General features: G+C 50.6%; 1 protein-coding gene across 2 annotated transcripts in view; it reads left to right on the forward strand.

Moving 5' to 3' along the window:
• LOC118368989 (ubiquitin carboxyl-terminal hydrolase 12-like) overlaps positions 1-17,490 on the forward strand; it is a 32,098-nt gene that overhangs the window by 5,986 nt on the left and 8,622 nt on the right. The window contains exons 2-10 of one of the 2 annotated variants that reach the window (XM_052497699.1): positions 3,744-3,824; positions 9,095-9,234; positions 9,381-9,454; positions 9,569-9,843; positions 10,183-10,259; positions 10,559-10,642; positions 11,674-11,871; positions 13,974-14,052; positions 15,482-15,693. In XM_052497699.1, the coding sequence (XP_052353659.1) occupies positions 3,744-3,824; positions 9,095-9,234; positions 9,381-9,454; positions 9,569-9,843; positions 10,183-10,259; positions 10,559-10,642; positions 11,674-11,871; positions 13,974-14,052; positions 15,482-15,508 (1,035 nt within the window). In that variant the 3' untranslated portion in view covers positions 15,509-15,693. Of the gene's footprint in view, positions 1-3,743; positions 3,825-9,094; positions 9,235-9,380; positions 9,455-9,568; positions 9,844-10,182; positions 10,260-10,558; positions 10,643-11,673; positions 11,872-13,973; positions 14,053-15,481; positions 15,694-17,490 lie in introns of those variants that run through there. The other variant, XM_052497698.1, reaches the window with a different exon arrangement.

Here is a 17,490-nt window from a genome sequence, read left to right on the forward strand (position 1 = left end):
TGCTTGGCCGGCCTGGATCACAGCGTCTGCTTGGCCGGCCTGGATCACAGCGTCTGCTTGGCCGGCCTGGATCACAGCGTCTGCTTGGCCTGCCTGGATCACAGCGTCTTCTTGGCCTGCCTGGATCACAGCGTCTGCTTGGCCTGCCTGGATCACAGCGTCTGCTTGGCCTGCCTGGATCACAGCGTCTGCTTGGCCTGCCTGGATCACAGCATCTGCTTGGCCTGCCTGGATCACAGCGTCTGCTTGGCCTGCCTGGATCACAGCGTCTTCTTGGCCTGCCTGGATCACAGCGTCTGCCTGGATCACAGCGTCTGCTTGGCCTGCCTGGATCACAGCGTCTGCCTGGATCACAGCGTCTGCTTGGCCGGCCTGGATCACAGCGTCTGCCTGGATCACAGCGTCTGCTTGGCCTGCCTGGATCACAGCATCTGCTTGGCCGGCCTGGATCACAGCGTCTGCCTGGATCACAGCGTCTGCTTGGCCTGCCTGGATCACAGCGTCTGCTTGGCCTGCCTGGATCACAGCGTCTGCTTGGCCGGCCTGGATCACAGCGTCTGCTTGGCCGGCCTGGATCACAGCGTCTGCCTGGATCACAGCGTCTGCTTGGCCTGCCTGGATCACAGCGTCTGCCTGGATCACAGCGTCTGCTTGGCCTGCCTGGATCACAGCGTCTGCTTGGCCTGCCTGGATCACAGCGTCTGCTTGGCCGGCCTGGATCACAGCATCTGCTTGGCCTGCCTGGATCACAGCGCCTGCCTGGATCACAGCGTCTGCTTGGCCTGCCTGGATCACAGCGTCTGCCTGGATCACAGCGTCTTCTTGGCCTGCCTGGATCACAGCGTCTGCTTGGCCTGCCTGGATCACAGCATCTGCTTGGCCTGCCTGGATCACAGCGTCTGCCTGGATCACAGCGTCTGCCTGGATCACAGCGTCTTCTTGGCCTGCCTGGATCACAGCGTCTGCTTGGCCTGCCTGGATCACAGCGTCTGCTTGGCCTGCCTGGATCACAGCGTCTGCTTGGCCTGCCTGGATCACAGCGTCTGCCTGGATCACAGCGTCTGCCTGGATCACAGCGTCTTCTTGGCCTGCCTGGATCACAGCATCTGCTTGGCCTGCCTGGATCACAGCATCTGCTTGGCCTGCCTGGATCACAGCGTCTGCTTGGCCTGCCTGGATCACAGCGTCTGCCTGGATCACAGCGTCTGCCTGGATCACAGCGTCTTCTTGGCCTGCCTGGATCACAGCGTCTGCTTGGCCGGCCTGGATCACAGCGTCTGCTTGGCCGGCCTGGATCACAGCGTCTGCTTGGCCTGCCTGGATCACAGCGTCTGCTTGGCCGGCCTGGATCACAGCGTCTGCTTGGCCGGCCTGGATCACAGCGTCTGCTTGGCCGGCCTGGATCACAGCGTCTGCTTGGCCTGCCTGGATCACAGCGTCTTCTTGGCCTGCCTGGATCACAGCGTCTGCTTGGCCTGCCTGGATCACAGCGTCTGCTTGGCCTGCCTGGATCACAGCGTCTGCTTGGCCTGCCTGGATCACAGCATCTGCTTGGCCTGCCTGGATCACAGCGTCTGCTTGGCCTGCCTGGATCACAGCGTCTTCTTGGCCTGCCTGGATCACAGCGTCTGCCTGGATCACAGCGTCTGCTTGGCCTGCCTGGATCACAGCGTCTCTGCCTGGATCACAGCGTCTGCCTTGATCACAGCCGGCCTGGATCACAGCGTCTGCCTGGATCACAGCGTCTGCTTGGCCTGCCTGGATCACAGCATCTGCTTGGCCGGCCTGGATCACAGCGTCTGCCTGGATCACAGCGTCTGCTTGGCCTGCCTGGATCACAGCGTCTGCTTGGCCTGCCTGGATCACAGCGTCTGCTTGGCCGGCCTGGATCACAGCGTCTGCTTGGCCGGCCTGGATCACAGCGTCTGCCTGGATCACAGCGTCTGCTTGGCCTGCCTGGATCACAGCGTCTGCCTGGATCACAGCGTCTGCTTGGCCTGCCTGGATCACAGCGTCTGCTTGGCCTGCCTGGATCACAGCGTCTGCTTGGCCGGCCTGGATCACAGCATCTGCTTGGCCTGCCTGGATCACAGCGCCTGCCTGGATCACAGCGTCTGCTTGGCCTGCCTGGATCACAGCGTCTGCCTGGATCACAGCGTCTTCTTGGCCTGCCTGGATCACAGCGTCTGCTTGGCCTGCCTGGATCACAGCATCTGCTTGGCCTGCCTGGATCACAGCGTCTGCCTGGATCACAGCGTCTGCCTGGATCACAGCGTCTTCTTGGCCTGCCTGGATCACAGCGTCTGCTTGGCCTGCCTGGATCACAGCGTCTGCTTGGCCTGCCTGGATCACAGCGTCTGCTTGGCCTGCCTGGATCACAGCGTCTGCCTGGATCACAGCGTCTGCCTGGATCACAGCGTCTTCTTGGCCTGCCTGGATCACAGCATCTGCTTGGCCTGCCTGGATCACAGCATCTGCTTGGCCTGCCTGGATCACAGCGTCTGCTTGGCCTGCCTGGATCACAGCGTCTGCCTGGATCACAGCGTCTGCCTGGATCACAGCGTCTTCTTGGCCTGCCTGGATCACAGCGTCTGCTTGGCCTGCCTGGATCACAGCGTCTGCTTGGCCTGCCTGGATCACAGCGTCTGCTTGGCCTGCCTGGATCACAGCGTCTGCTTGGCCGGCCTGGATCATAGCGTCTGCTTGGCCTGCCTGGATCACAGCGTCTGCTTGGCCTGCCTGGATCACAGCGTCTGCTTGGCCGGCCTGGATCACAGCGTCTGCTTGGCCGGCCTGGATCACAGCGTCTGCTTGGCCGGCCTGGATCACAGCGTCTGCTTGGCCTGCCTGGATCACAGCGTCTTCTTGGCCTGCCTGGATCACAGCGTCTGCTTGGCCTGCCTGGATCACAGCGTCTGCTTGGCCTGCCTGGATCACAGCGTCTGCTTGGCCTGCCTGGATCACAGCATCTGCTTGGCCTGCCTGGATCACAGCGTCTGCTTGGCCTGCCTGGATCACAGCGTCTTCTTGGCCTGCCTGGATCACAGCGTCTGCCTGGATCACAGCGTCTGCTTGGCCGGCCTGGATCACAGCGTCTGCCTGGATCACAGCGTCTGCTTGGCCTGCCTGGATCACAGCGTCTTCTTGGCCTGCCTGGATCACAGCGCCTGCCTGGATCACAGCGTCTGCTTGGCCTGCCTGGATCACAGCGTCTGCCTGGATCACAGCGTCTGCTTGGCCTGCCTGGATCACAGCGTCTGCTTGGCCTGCCTGGATCACAGCGTCTGCTTGGCCTGCCTGGATCACAGCGTCTGCTTGGCCTGCCTGGATCACAGCGTCTGCTTGGCCTGCCTGGATCACAGCATCTGCTTGGCCTGCCTGGATCACAGCGTCTGCTTGGCCTGCCTGGATCACAGCGTCTTCTTGGCCTGCCTGGATCACAGCGTCTGCCTGGATCACAGCGTCTGCTTGGCCGGCCTGGATCACAGCGTCTGCCTGGATCACAGCGTCTGCTTGGCCTGCCTGGATCACAGCGTCTTCTTGGCCTGCCTGGATCACAGCGCCTGCCTGGATCACAGCGTCTGCTTGGCCTGCCTGGATCACAGCGTCTGCTTGGCCTGCCTGGATCACAGCGTCTGCTTGGCCTGCCTGGATCACAGCGTCTGCTTGGCCTGCCTGGATCACAGCGTCTGCTTGCTAAATGGCTCAAATCAATATCCATGTAATACTTATTTCTCTTCCAGGGCGCCAATGCCTCCGCTTTGGAGAAGGAGATTGGACCAGAACAGTTTCCCGTTAATGAACACTACTTTGGATTGGTCAACGTAAGTACCAACACAACAAGATTAACAAGAGCTATTGGTCAAAGTTTCCCAGCATGCACCTGCACAATATTTACCAATTGTTACAGTATCATGGTGACACTTTTGCCAACAATCATAACACAAGACTTATCACGTGCTTTCTCTCTCCTCTCTCTCCTGACTCTCTTCCTCTTTCCTCTTTCCTCTGCCTCTCTCCTCTCTCTCTTCCTCTTTCCTCTTTCCTCTGCCTCTCTCCTCTCTCTCTTCCTCTTTCCTCTGCCTCTCTCCTCTCTCTCTCTTTTTCCTCTTTCCTCTGCCTCTCTCCTCTCTCTCTTCCTCTTTCCTCTGCCTCTCTCCTCTCTCTCTCTTCCTCTTTCCTCTTTCCTCTGCCTCTCTCCTCTCTCTCTTCCTCTTTCCTCTGCCTCTCTCCTCTCTCTCTTCCTCTTTCCTCTGCCTCTCTCCTCTCCTGACTCTCTTCCTCTTTCCTCTTTCCTCTGCCTCTCTCCTCTCTCTCTTCCTCTTTCCTCTGCCTCTCTCCTCTCTCTCTTCCTCTTTCCTCTGCCTCTCTCCTCTCTCTCTTCCTCTTTCCTCTGCCTCTCTCCTCTCTCTCTTCCTCTCTTTCCTCTGCCTCTCTCCTCTCCTGACTCTCTCTTCCTCTCTCTGCCTCTCCTCTCTCCTCTCTCTCTCTCTTCCTCTCTCCTCTGCCTCTCCTCTCTCCTCTCTCTCTTCCTCTTTCCTCTGCCTCTCTCCTGACTCTCCTCCTCTGCCTCTCTCTCCTCTCTCTCTCTTCCTCTCCTCTGCCTCTCTCTCCTGACTCTCTCTTCCTCCTCTCTCCTCTTCCTCTCCTCTCTCTCTCCTCTGCCTCTCCTCTCTCTCTTCCTCTTTCCTTTCTCTGCCTCTCCCTCTCCTCTCCTGACTCTCTTCCTCTCTCCTTTCCTCTTCCTCTCCTCTCTCTCTTCCTCTTTCCTCTGCCTCTCTCTCCTCTCTCCTCTTCCTCTTCCTCTCTCTCTTCCTCTCTCCTCTCCTGACTCTCTTCCTCTTTCCTCTGCCTCTCCTCTCTCCTCTCTTCCTCTTCCTTTCCTCTGCCTCTCCTCTCCTGACTCTCTTCCTCTTTCCTCTGCCTCTCTCCTCTCTCTCTCTTCCTCTTTCCTCTGCCTCTCCCCTCCTGACTCTCCTCTCCTCTCTCTTCCTCTTTCCTCTGCCTCTTCTCCCTCTCCTGACTCTCTTCCTCTTTCCTCTGCCTTCCTGACTCTCTTCCTTCCTCTCTCTGCCTGACTCCTCTGCCTCTCTCTCCTCTCTCTCTCCTTCTCTCTTTCCTCTGCCTCTCTCCTCTCCTGACTCCCTTCCTCTCCTCTCTCTCCTCTTCCTCTTTCCTCTGCCTCTCCTCTCCTGACTCTCTTCCTCTTTCCTCTGCCTCTCTCCTCTCTCTCTTCCTCTTTCCTCTGCCTCTCCTCTCCTGACTCTCTTCCTCTTTCCTCTGCCTCTCTCCTCTCTCTCTTCCTCTTTCCTCTGCCTCTCTCCTCTCTCTCTTCCTCTTTCCTCTGCCTCTCCTCTCCTGACTCTCTTCCTCTTTCCTCTGCCTCTCTCCTCTCTCTCTTCCTCTTTCCTCTGCCTCTCCTCTCCTGACTCTCTTCCTCTTTCCTCTGCCTCTCCTCTCCTCTCTCTTCCTCTTTCCTCTGCCTCTCTCCTCTCTCCTCTCCTGACTCTCTTCCTCTTTCCTCTGCCTCTCCTCTCTCCTCTCCTGACTCTCTTCCCTCTCCCTTCCTCTCCTCTCCTCTCCTGACTCCTGACTCTCTCCTTTCCTCTGCCTCTCCTCTCTCTCTCTCTCTCTCCTCTCTTCCTCTCCTTCCCTCCTGCCTCTCCTCTCTCCTCTCCCTCTCCTCTCCTCCTCTTTCCTCTGCCTCTCCTCTCTCCTCTCCTGACTCTCTTCCTCTTTCCTCTGCCTCTCCTCTCTCCTCTCCTGACTCTCTTCTCTTCCTGCCTTCCTCTTCCTCTGACTCTCTTCTCCTCTGCCTCTCCTCTCCTGACTCTCTTCCTCTCTCCTCTGCCTCTCCTCTCTCCTCTCCTGACTCTCTTCCTCTTTCCTCTTCCTCTTTCCTCTTCCTCTTTCCTCTGCCTCTCCTCTCTCCTCTCCTGACTCTCTTCCTCTTTCCTCTTTCCTCTGCCTCTCCTCTCTCCTCTCTCTCTTCCTCTTTCCTCTGCCTCTCCTCTCTCCTCTCCTGACTCTCTTCCTCTTTCCTCTTCCTCTTTCCTCTGCCTCTCCTCTCCTGACTCTCTTCCTCTTTCCTCTGCCTCTCCTCTCTCCTCTCCTGACTCTCTTCCTCTTTCCTCTGCCTCTCCTCTCTCCTCTCCTGACTCTCTTCCTCTTTCCTCTGCCTCTCCTCTCCTGACTCTCTTCCTCTCTCCTCTGCCTCTCCTCTCTCCTCTCCTGACTCTCTTCCTCTCTCCTCTCCTGACTCTCTTCCTCTTTCCTCTGCCTCTCTCCTCTCCTGACTCTCTTCCTCTTTCCTCTGCCTCTCTCCTCTCCTGACTCTCTTCCTCTTTCCTCTGCCTCTCTCCTCTCCTGACTCTCTTCCTCTCTCCTCTCTCCTCTCCTGACTCTCTTCCTCTCCTGACTCTCTTCCTCTTTCCTCTGCCTCTCTCCTCTCCTGACTCTCTTGCTCTTTCCTCTGCCTCTCCTCTCCTGACTCTCTTCCTCTTTCCTCTGCCTCTCTTCTTCTCCTGACTCTCTTCCTCTTTCCTCTGCCTCTCTCCTCTCCTGACTCTCTTCCTCTTTCCTCTGCCTCTCTCCTCTCCTGACTCTCTTGCTCTTTACTCTGCCTCTCCTCTCCTGACTCTCTTCCTCTTTCCTCTGCCTCTCTTCTTCTCCTGACTCTCTTCCTCTTTCCTCTGCCTCTCTTCTTCTCCTGACTCTCTTCCTCTTTCCTCTGCCTCTCTTCCTCTCCTGACTCTCTTCCTCTTTCCTCTTCCTCTCTCCTCTCCTGACTCTCTTCCTCTTTCCTCTTCCTCTCTCCTCTCCTGACTCTCTTGCTCTTTCCTCTTCCTCTCTCCTCTCCTGACTCTCTTCCTCTTTCCTCTGCCTCTCTTCCTCTCCTGACTCTCTTCCTCTTTCCTCTTCCTCTCTCCTCTCCTGACTCTCTTGCTCTTTCCTCTGCCTCTCTTCTTCTCCTGACTCTCTTCCTCTTTCCTCTGCCTCTCTTCCTCTCCTGACTCTCTTTCCTTCCTCCTTTCCTCTGCCTCTCTTCCTCTCCTCTTGACTCTCTTCCTCTCCTGACTCTCTTCCTCTTTCCTCTGCCTCTCTTCCTCTCTCTCTCCTGACTCTCTTCCTCTTTCCTCTGCCTCTCTTTCCTCTCCTGACTCTCTCTCTTCCTCTCCTGACTCTCTTCCTCTTTCCTCTGCCTCTCTCTTCTCCTGACTCTCTTCCTCTTTCCTCTGCCTCTCTCCTCTCCTGACTCTCTTCCTCTTTCCTCTGCCTCTCTCTCTCTCCTGACTCTCTTCCTCTTTCCTCTTCCTCTTCTCTCTTCCCTCTCCTCTCCTGACTCTCTTCCTCTTTCCTCTGCCTCTCCTCTCCTGACTCTCTTCCTCTTTCCTCTGCCTCTCCTTCCTCTCCTGACTCTCTTCCTCTTTCCTCTCCTCTCTCCTCTCTCCTGACTCTCTTCCTCTCTTTCCTCTTCCCTCTCTCCTCTCCTGACTCTCTTGCTCTTTCCTCTGCCTCTCCTCTCCTGACTCTCTTCCTCTTTCCTCTGCCTCTCTTCCTCTCCTGACTCTCTTCCTCTTTCCTCTTCCTCTCTCCTCTCCTGACTCTCTTGCTCTTTCCTCTGCCTCTCTTCTTTCTCCTGACTCTCTTCCTCTTTCCTCTGCCTCTCTTCCTCTCCTGACTCTTGCTCTTTCCTCTGCCCTCTTCCTCTCTTCCTCTCCTGACTCTCTTCCTCTCTTTCCTCTTCCTCTCTTCCTCTTCCTCTGACTCTCTTCCTCTTTCCTCTTCCTCTCCTCTCCTGACTCTCTTCCTCTTTCCTCTGCCTCTCTTCCTCTCCTGACTCTCTTCCTCTTTCCTCTTCCTCTCTCCTCTCCTGACTCTCTTGCTCTTTCCTCTGCCTCTCTTCTTCTCCTGACTCTCTTCCTCTTTCCTCTGCCTCTCTTCCTCTCCTGACTCTCTTCCTCTTTCCTCTGCCTCTCTTCCTCTCCTGACTCTCTTCCTCTCCTGACTCTCTTCCTCTTTCCTCTGCCTCTCTCTTCTCCTGACTCTCTTCCTCTTTCCTCTGCCTCTCTCCTCTCCTGACTCTCTTCCTCTCCTGACTCTCTTCCTCTTTCCTCTGCCTCTCTCTTCTCCTGACTCTCTTCCTCTTTCCTCTGCCTCTCTCCTCTCCTGACTCTCTTCCTCTTTCCTCTGCCTCTCTCCTCTCCTGACTCTCTTCCTCTTTCCTCTTCCTCTCTCCTCTCCTGACTCTCTTGCTCTTTCCTCTGCCTCTCCTCTCCTGACTCTCTTCCTCTTTCCTCTGCCTCTCTTCCTCTCCTGACTCTCTTCCTCTTTCCTCTTCCTCTCTCCTCTCCTGACTCTCTTCCTCTTTCCTCTTCCTCTCTCCTCTCCTGACTCTCTTGCTCTTTCCTCTGCCTCTCCTCTCCTGACTCTCTTCCTCTTTCCTCTGCCTCTCTTCCTCTCCTGACTCTCTTCCTCTTTCCTCTTCCTCTCTCCTCTCCTGACTCTCTTGCTCTTTCCTCTGCCTCTCTTCTTCTCCTGACTCTCTTGCTCTTTCCTCTGCCTCTCTTCCTCTCCTGACTCTTGCTCTTTCCTCTGCCTCTCTTCCTCTCTTCCTCTCCTGACTCTCTTCCTCTTTCCTCTGCCTCTCTCTTCTCCTGACTCTCTTCCTCTTTCCTCTGCCTCTCTCCTCTCCTGACTCTCTTCCTCTCCTGACTCTCTTCCTCTTTCCTCTGCCTCTCTCTTCTCCTGACTCTCTTCCTCTTTCCTCTGCCTCTCTCTTCTCCTGACTCTCTTCCTCTTTCCTCTGCCTCTCTCCTCTCCTGACTCTCTTCCTCTTTCCTCTGCCTCTCTCCTCTCCTGACTCTCTTCCTCTTTCCTCTGCCTCTCTCCTCTCCTGACTCTCTTCCTCTTTCCTCTGCCTCTCTCCTCTCCTGACTCTCTTCCTCTTTCCTCTGCCTCTCTCCTCTCCTGACTCTCTTCCTCTTTCCTCTGCCTCTCTCCTCTCCTGACTCTCTTCCTCTGCCTCTCTCCTCTCCTGACTCTCTTCCTCTTTCCTCTGCCTCTCCTCTCTCTCTCTCTTCCTCTCTCCCAGTTTGGGAACACCTGCTACTGTAACTCGGTGCTGCAGGCCCTCTACTTCTGCCGTCCGTTCAGGGAGAAGGTCTTGGCCTACAAGGTCCAGCCCAGACGTAAAGAGTCACTGCTCACCTGTCTTTCTGACCTCTTCAACAGGTAAAGGGAGAGAATATTCTGACCTCTCAGCTCTGCTCCTATCCTCTTGTGTGAACACATTTTAAAGGCTGCTTGGAACCAAAAATAGATAACGGGGGTAAAGTCCAGCACTCACTTGGATATAAGATGCAATACATATTTTACAGCATCGCCACGCAGAAGAAGAAGGTGGGAGTCATCCCTCCCAAGAAGTTCATCTCACGTCTGAGGAAAGAAAATGGTGAGATGGGGGATGGGAGGGAGGGAGGAGTGATGGGGGAGAATAATGTATCTATAAGGAAAGTGTATTAACTGACACGGTTCAGAACTCTTCCTCCTTCATCACTCCCTCCAGAGCTGTTTGACAACTACATGCAACAGGATGCCCACGAGTTCCTCAACTACCTCCTCAACACTATCGCTGACCTGCTGCAGGAGGAGGAGAAGAGCCAGGAGAGACAGCAGAATGGAAAACTGTTACAGAACGGAGGAGGAGGAGGAGGAGTTGGGGGCAGCAGTGGGACGGGAGGAGGACAGGGTGAGGAGGGGGAGAAGACACAGCAGACCTGGGTCCACGAGATCTTCCAGGGAACCCTAACAAACGAGACACGCTGCCTCAACTGTGAAGCTGTAAGTGGAGGGAGATCCAAGATGGAGACCGTTAATAGGGTGATGAATGGGGCAGGGAGCTGTAATGGAGGCCAGGCTATGCCAGTTTCCAAATACTATACTGTGATGGGGAGATCCAAGATGGAGACTGGTATTGCATTTGAAATAAAGGAAATGAGTAGGCTCAGCAGCTCTAATGGATGTCTGCCTATACCAGATTTCAAATACTTTTAATGGGAGGAGAGCCAAGTTGGAGACTTATTGGATTTGAAATGCTGGAAATCAATGGGGCCAGGAGCTGTTTCCTGATACTGTACCGTGTTTAGAGTTTAATGTAACCAGTGTCCTGCCTGTGTCCAGGTGAGCAGTAAAGACGAAGACTTCCTGGACCTGTCTGTAGATGTTGAGCAGAACACCTCCATCACACACTGTCTCAGGTAGGTGTGTGTGTGTGTGTGTGTGTGTGTGTGTGTGTGTGTGTGTGTGTGTGTGTGTGTGTGTGTGTGTGTGTGTGAGAGAGAGATTGTGTTGGCTGCCTCAGTGTTCATACATCAGTCAGTTGACAGGCACACTCTGAGGTCTGACACACTGATATGACTTCTACCCCCTCTGTCTCTCTTTATTCTTTCTCTCTGTGTGAGACTCACATCTGGACCAAACAGTTGTGTTGAATTGGAGAATGTGTTAGTGAAAATCGTTACTCCGTGCGCGAGGTCACTGTTTCTTCTCTCCACAGGGGTTTCAGCAACACAGAGACACTATGTAGTGAATACAAGTACTACTGTGAACAGTGTCGGAGTAAACAGGAAGCACAGAAAAGGTGAGCTGGCTGGTCTAAAAATGGATTTAGACAGCAGGTGGATTTGACATAGATGATGACGAAGGCCTGGAGTTTTCCATGCTGGTAAATACAGGCTGACACTACAAAAATGGCCGCTGTTGTTGCTCGGAGAAATGGTCTGTTTGGTTTTTACTTTGATGGTGCAGAGTGAGTCATGTATTTCGTTTGAATACAGCTCTGTATACCAACTGGCTGACGTACTAACTGTGGCTTGGCCTGGTACGTGTTCAGATGTTAAGTGGACTTGATCATCTCAGTTAGTGTATTTTATTAGGATCTCCATTAGTTGTTGTGAAAGCAGCAGCTACTCTTCCTGGGGTCCACTAGAAACATGACACAATACACAGCATTAATAGACAAGAACAGCTCAAGGACAGAACTACATACGTTTGAAAACGTCTCACAGCCTACATATCAATACAAGCCATCTAGGTCAAATAAGGGAGAGGCGTGTGAGGGGTGCTCTGTATCTTGGGTTGAATACTTAAACACTCTGACTAAGGGCCCTATACATCCCAGCCCAGGCCTCTACTCCCCCTAAAAAAGCCCATTTAATTTGGTCGGTGCAGGAATAGAAAGGCTGCAGTACCTAAAGCAGTGTATTTCAGCTGCACCCATTTCCCAGATGCCGACCGGGGTACAGAAATATAAAAGGAAGAGAAATATTCACTTAACACACAACATCAGAGCAGTTTCCTGCTGCATCACCCTCCTGTCGTAACGTACGAATGTATATCGAAATAGGATGCATCTGATGATCCTGGTGATACATCTGAAGACGTTTAAACCCCAACATTAACACAAATACTCTATTTGAGTCATTTAGCAGATGCTCTTATCCAGACTTACAGGAGCAATTAGGGTCAAGTGTCTTGCTCAAGGGCACATCAGCAGATTTTTCATGTAGTTTGCTCTTGGCATTGGAACCGGCTACCTTTGGGTTTCTGGCCCAACACTCTTAACCGCTAAGCAAGCTGCCCTACTAACAGTAACACTGTTGTTGTTGTCAGGATGCGTGTGAAGAAGCTGCCTATGATCCTGGCCTTACATCTGAAGAGGTTTAAATACATGGACCAGCTGCAGCGCTACACCAAGCTGTCCTATCGCGTCGTCTTCCCTCTGGAGCTCCGCCTCTTCAACACCTCAGGAGACGCCACCAACCCCGACCGCATGTACGATCTGGTCGCCGTGGTCGTCCACTGTGGAAGGTAAAGAGAGAGAGAGTGTGTGTGTGTGTGTGTGTGTGTGTGTGTGTGTGTGTCTGGTAACTTGAACAGATGCATACGCACATATTGATAGACATGCACAGTCTTTTGTCATACCTCTATAATGGGTATGTCTGTTCCTCTGTCTACAGTGGTCCACGCCCTGGTCATTAACCCCTGTCCAAAATGTCTACAATGCCTTCAGAAAGTATTCATACCCCTGGACTTATTCCACATTTTTGTTGTGTTACAGCCTAAATTCAAAATTGATTAAATATTTTTTTTTAAATCTCACCCATCTACACACTATACCCCATAATGACATCACTATATCCCATAATGACATCACTATATCCCATAATGACATCACTATATCCCATAATGACATCACTATACCCCATAATGACATCACTATACCCCATAATGACATCACTATACCCCATAATGACATCACTATACCCCATAATGACATCACTATACCCCATAATGACATCACTATACCCCATAATGACATCACTATACCCCATAATGACATCACTATATCCCATAATGACATCACTATATCCCATAATGACATCACTATACCCCATAATGACATCACTATACCCCATAATGACAAAAAGAAAACATGTTATTAGAAATAAAATACAGAAATATCTCCTACGTAGTTTTTCATAAGAGTCGATACATGTTAGAATCACCTTTTTGGTAAATCTCTAAGAGTCATTACAGCTGTGAGTCTTTCTGGGTAAGTCTAAGAGCTTTCCACACCTGGATTATACAATATTTGCCCATTATTCTTTTTAACATTCTTCATCATCTGTCAAGTTGGTTGTTGATTATAACACATTGTATTCAGGGCATAAAATGTATTTGTCACATTTTTTGTAGTATCAATCATTCAATCAATCAAATGTATTTATAAAGCCCTTCTTACATCAGCTGATGTCACAAAGTGCTGTACAGAAACCCAGCCTAAAACTCCAAAACAGCAAGCAATGCAGATGTAGAAGCACGGTGGCTAGGAAGAACTCCCTAGAAAGGCCAAAACCTAGGAAGAAACCTAGAGAGGAATCAGGGGTGGCCAATCCTCTTCTGGCTGTGCCGGGTAGAGATTAAACAGAACATGGCCAAGATGTTCATAGATGACCAGCAAGGTCAAATAATTATAATTCCAGTGGTTGTAGAGGGTGCAACAGGTCAGCACCTCAGGAGTAAATGTCAGTTGGGTTTTCATAGCCGATCATTCAGAGTATCTCTACCACTCCTGCTGTCTCTAGAGAGTTGAAAACAACAGGTCTAGGACAGGTAGCACGTCCGGTGAACAGGTCAGGGTTCCATAGCCTCAGTATTACTTTAGTGCCTTATTGCAAACAGGATGCATGTTTTGGAATATTTTTATTCTGTACAGGCTTCACTCTGTCATTTAGGTCAGTATTGTGGAGTAACTACAATGTTGTTGATCCGTCCTCAGTGTTCTCCTGTCACCATTAAACTCTGTAAGTGTTTTAAAGTCACCATTGGCCTCATGGTGAAATCCCTGAGCGGTTCATTAACGACTCCTGGGTGTATTGATACACAACTGGAGTTAATAACTTCACCATACTCAAAGGGATATTCAATGTCAGTTTTTTTTACATTTATTAAAATTGATTTTTAATCTACCAATGAGTGTCCTTTTGCGAGGCATTGTAAAATCTCCCTGTTCTTTGTGGTTGAATCTGTGTTTGAAATTCACTGCTCGACTGAGGGACCTTATATATTATTGGTAATTGTATGTGTGTGGGGTACAGAGATGAGGTAGTCATTCCAAAAAAAATGTTAAACACTTATTAAACACTTATTGCAATTTATGTGACTTGTTAAGCTGATTTTACTACTGAAGTTATTTAGGCTTGCCATTACAAAGGAGTTGAATATTTGACTCAATACATTTCAATTTTCATTTGTTATTCATTTGTAAACATAAAAACAAAACAAAAATCCACTGACATTGTTTGTAGGCCAGTGACACAATCCCAATTGAATGAATTTTAAATTCAGGCTGTAACGTAAAATGTGGGGAAAGTCGAGGGGTGTGAATACTTTCCTCTCTCTGTCCACAGTGGTCCAAACCGTGGTCATTACATCACCATCGTGAAGAGTCATGGGTTCTGGCTCCTGTTTGATGATGACATCGTAGAGGTAAGTAATTGACCTCTTCAAGATCTCTCTCCCACCCTCTATTTCTCTCTTTTCTCTTCCTCTTCTCTCCTCTCTCTCTCTCCTCTCTCTCCTGTCTCCTCTTTCTCCTTCTCTCCTCTCTCTCTCCTCTCTCTCTCCTGTCTCCTCTTTCTCTCTCTCTCTTTCTCTCTTTCTCTCTTCAGTCTAATATTAGTCTATAGTACACTCAAAATGGGTTCTCAAATTATAGTTTAACACTAAAAGCACAGATGACGTATTTTGGACATTTATTTGCATTTTAAAAATGGTAATATCTGCTATTTGTTGTTGTCATGTCCCCCTCTGTCCTTGACTTCCTAAATATATATCACAAACTGCAGTTTTAGGATGACATGTCACCCCCCCCCACATGTCACCCCCCTACATGTCACCCCCCTTACATGTCACCCCCTACATGCCACTCCCCCCTTTACATGTCACCCCCTACATGTCATCCCCCTACATGTCGTCACCCCCCTTACATGTCATCCCCCTACATGTCATCCCCCTACATGTCATCCCCCCTACATGTCACCCCCCTACATGTCATCCCCCCTACATGTCCCCCTACATGTCATCCCACCCCATGTCCCCCTACATGTCATCCCCCCTACATGTCACCCCCTACATGTCACCCCCCACATGTCACCCCCTACATGTCACCCCCTACATGTCACCCCCCTACATGTCTCCCCCCCTACATGTCATCCCAACCTACATGTCACCCCCCTACATGTCATCCCAACCTACATATCACCCCCCTACATGTCATCCCTTCCTACATGTCACCCCCCTACATGTCATCCATGTCACCCCCCCTACATGTCATCCCACCCTACATGTCATCCCTTCCTACATGTCACCCCCCCTACATGTCATCCCACCCTACATGTCATCCCCCCTACAATTCCCTCACCCGACAGTTGGCTGCATCTGACAGTGGCCCATCGAAACTAAGACAGAACTCTATCGAAACTAATTTCACACACAATAATAATAGCTGTAGCCTTAAGACAATAATACATTGACAATATTATCAATTGCCTTGTGAAGGAAGAGACTGCAGAGCAGCGTGAGTAATTGGCAAAGAAAGAAATCTACTTTTTTCAAATGATCCTACAGAGGTTTGTGAATGGTCGTTTTCTATTGAAAAGTTGGACCCTAAGGTTTCAAAAAACGCCTACATTTGTCAAACGACTCTTAAAATTGAGCAGATCGGCTCCATTTCAAAATATCACTTTTGTCGAATAACCGCAATTCCTTGCGTTCCATACTTGAGCTCTCGTGGCACCATATAGACTACGCTACTAAGCACAGACTAGTAACATGATAAAACTTCAAATATGCTGTTCTGTTCTTTTGAAATCCTTTTTCTTACTTTAATAATGTTTCCTAACACCTGCCTTAACAGGGGCTCACGAGTGGCGCAGCGGTCTAGGCACTGCATCTCAGTACTCGAGGCGTCACTACAGACCCTGGTTCGATTCCAGGCTGTATCACATCCGGCTGTGATTGGGAGTCCCATAGGGTGGCGTCGTTAGGGTTTGGCTGGGGCAGGCCGTCATTGTAAATAAGGATTTGTGCTTAACTGATTTGCCTAGTTAAATAAAACGAGATAATTAATGAATTTCTTTGTGCTGGTGTAGAACACTGAAATGCCCCCCCCCCCTCCTCATTTCTACATATAGCCTATTATAACAAACTATTGAAATTGCTATTGTGTTCTTTGAAATGTGTTTCGTATTCTATTGTTACCTAAGACCTTCATAAACACAACCAAATGATGATTATTGCGACAGCCTATATTGAATGTATTTATTAGGCCGTTAGAATGTTGACGCCCCAAAGGCTTAAACTGGGATGCCTTGAGGCCATTCCGGTGGTAAAGATGGGGTCTGAAAAAGTCAGCGGTGAAATAAACTGTTGTTTTTACGGATCGGCCAAGTCAGTAACTGTCTCTGCAGGCGCCTCCGATAATGATGTGTTGTCAACAACTGACACAATTCATCACTTTCACACTCCTAGTGTAAACCATTAGATCTCAGATTCTACTAACTCATTCCCGGCATCCATACAGACCCATCAGGTTTTCCAGGCTGCAGTCCACCCCCCCCCACTTTCTACCAGACCTGGGTTCAAGTACTATTTGCAATTGTTTCGAATACTTTATCTGGGCTGAATATGCTTGCCTGGCACAATGGAACCAATTAAATGCTCTCAAGGAGTGCAAATCCTACCCATCTGGCACTCCAAGCAAGCTAGAGAAAACGCTAGAAGTATTTGTTAGATTGTTGCTCCCAATGGTGTGTCTGGAATGCCGTCCTCCTGCTCTGGTCGTCCCAGATAGATCCTGGTGGCTGTGGGAATAATGGAGAATTTTAGGGAGCGGGAGAGACGCTGGGAATATCAGGAGACTGGGGAATATCAGGAGACTGGGGAATATCAGGAGACTGGGGAATATCAGGAGACTGGGGAATATCAGGAGACTGGGGAATATCAGGAGACTGGGGAATATCAGGAGACTGGGGAATATCAGGACTGGGGAATATCAGGAGGGGAATATCAGGAGACTGGGGAATATCAGGAGACTGGGGAATATCAGGAGACTGGGGAATATCAGGAGACTGGGGAATATCAGGAGACTGGGGAATATCAGGAGACTGGGGAATATCAGGAGACTGGGGAATATCAGGAGACTGGGGAATATCAGGAGATTTGGGAATAGCAGTTTTAGATGAGTTAGTAGACCGGAGGATTGTGGGAGAGAAGGGGTAAAGGTGTGTGACGGGCTGTAGGGGTTGTGCGTATGGTACTCTCTGTCTCTCACACAGTCATAGCACAGGATGCATCACTTCACCCCCTGTAGAAAGTGAAGCAGACCTACTCTGTGTCTGTTGAAAGGCTTTCAGTCCATTTGTAAGAAGTCCACGCAGAGCCATGTACGCTGATAGTGTTCAGACCCCTTCCCTGTTATACATTTAGTTATGTTGGTCTTATTCTACAATGTATTACATATTTTTCCATCTCATCCAGCTACACACAATACCCCATAATGACAAAGATAAAACAGTTTTTTTTTTTTTCGCTAATTCATTAAAAATAATTAACAAACCTTATTTACATAATTATTCCGACCCTTTGCAATGAGACTCAAAAAATTGTGCTCAGGTGCATCCTGTTTCCATTGGTTATCCTTGAGATGTTTCTACAACTTGATTGGAGTCCACCTGTAGTAAATTCAATTGATTGGACATGTTTTGGAAAGGCACACACCTGTCTATATAAGGTCCCACAGTTGACTGAAAACCAAACGATGAGGTCAAAGGAATTGTCCATAGAGCTCCGAGACAGGATTGTGTCGAGGCACAGATCTGGGGAAGGGTACCAAAGATTTTCTGCAGCATTGAAGGTCCCCAAGAA

Source organism: Oncorhynchus keta, chromosome 35, assembly GCF_023373465.1.
Source record: "Oncorhynchus keta strain PuntledgeMale-10-30-2019 chromosome 35, Oket_V2, whole genome shotgun sequence".
Lineage (NCBI taxonomy): Eukaryota > Metazoa > Chordata > Actinopteri > Salmoniformes > Salmonidae > Oncorhynchus > Oncorhynchus keta.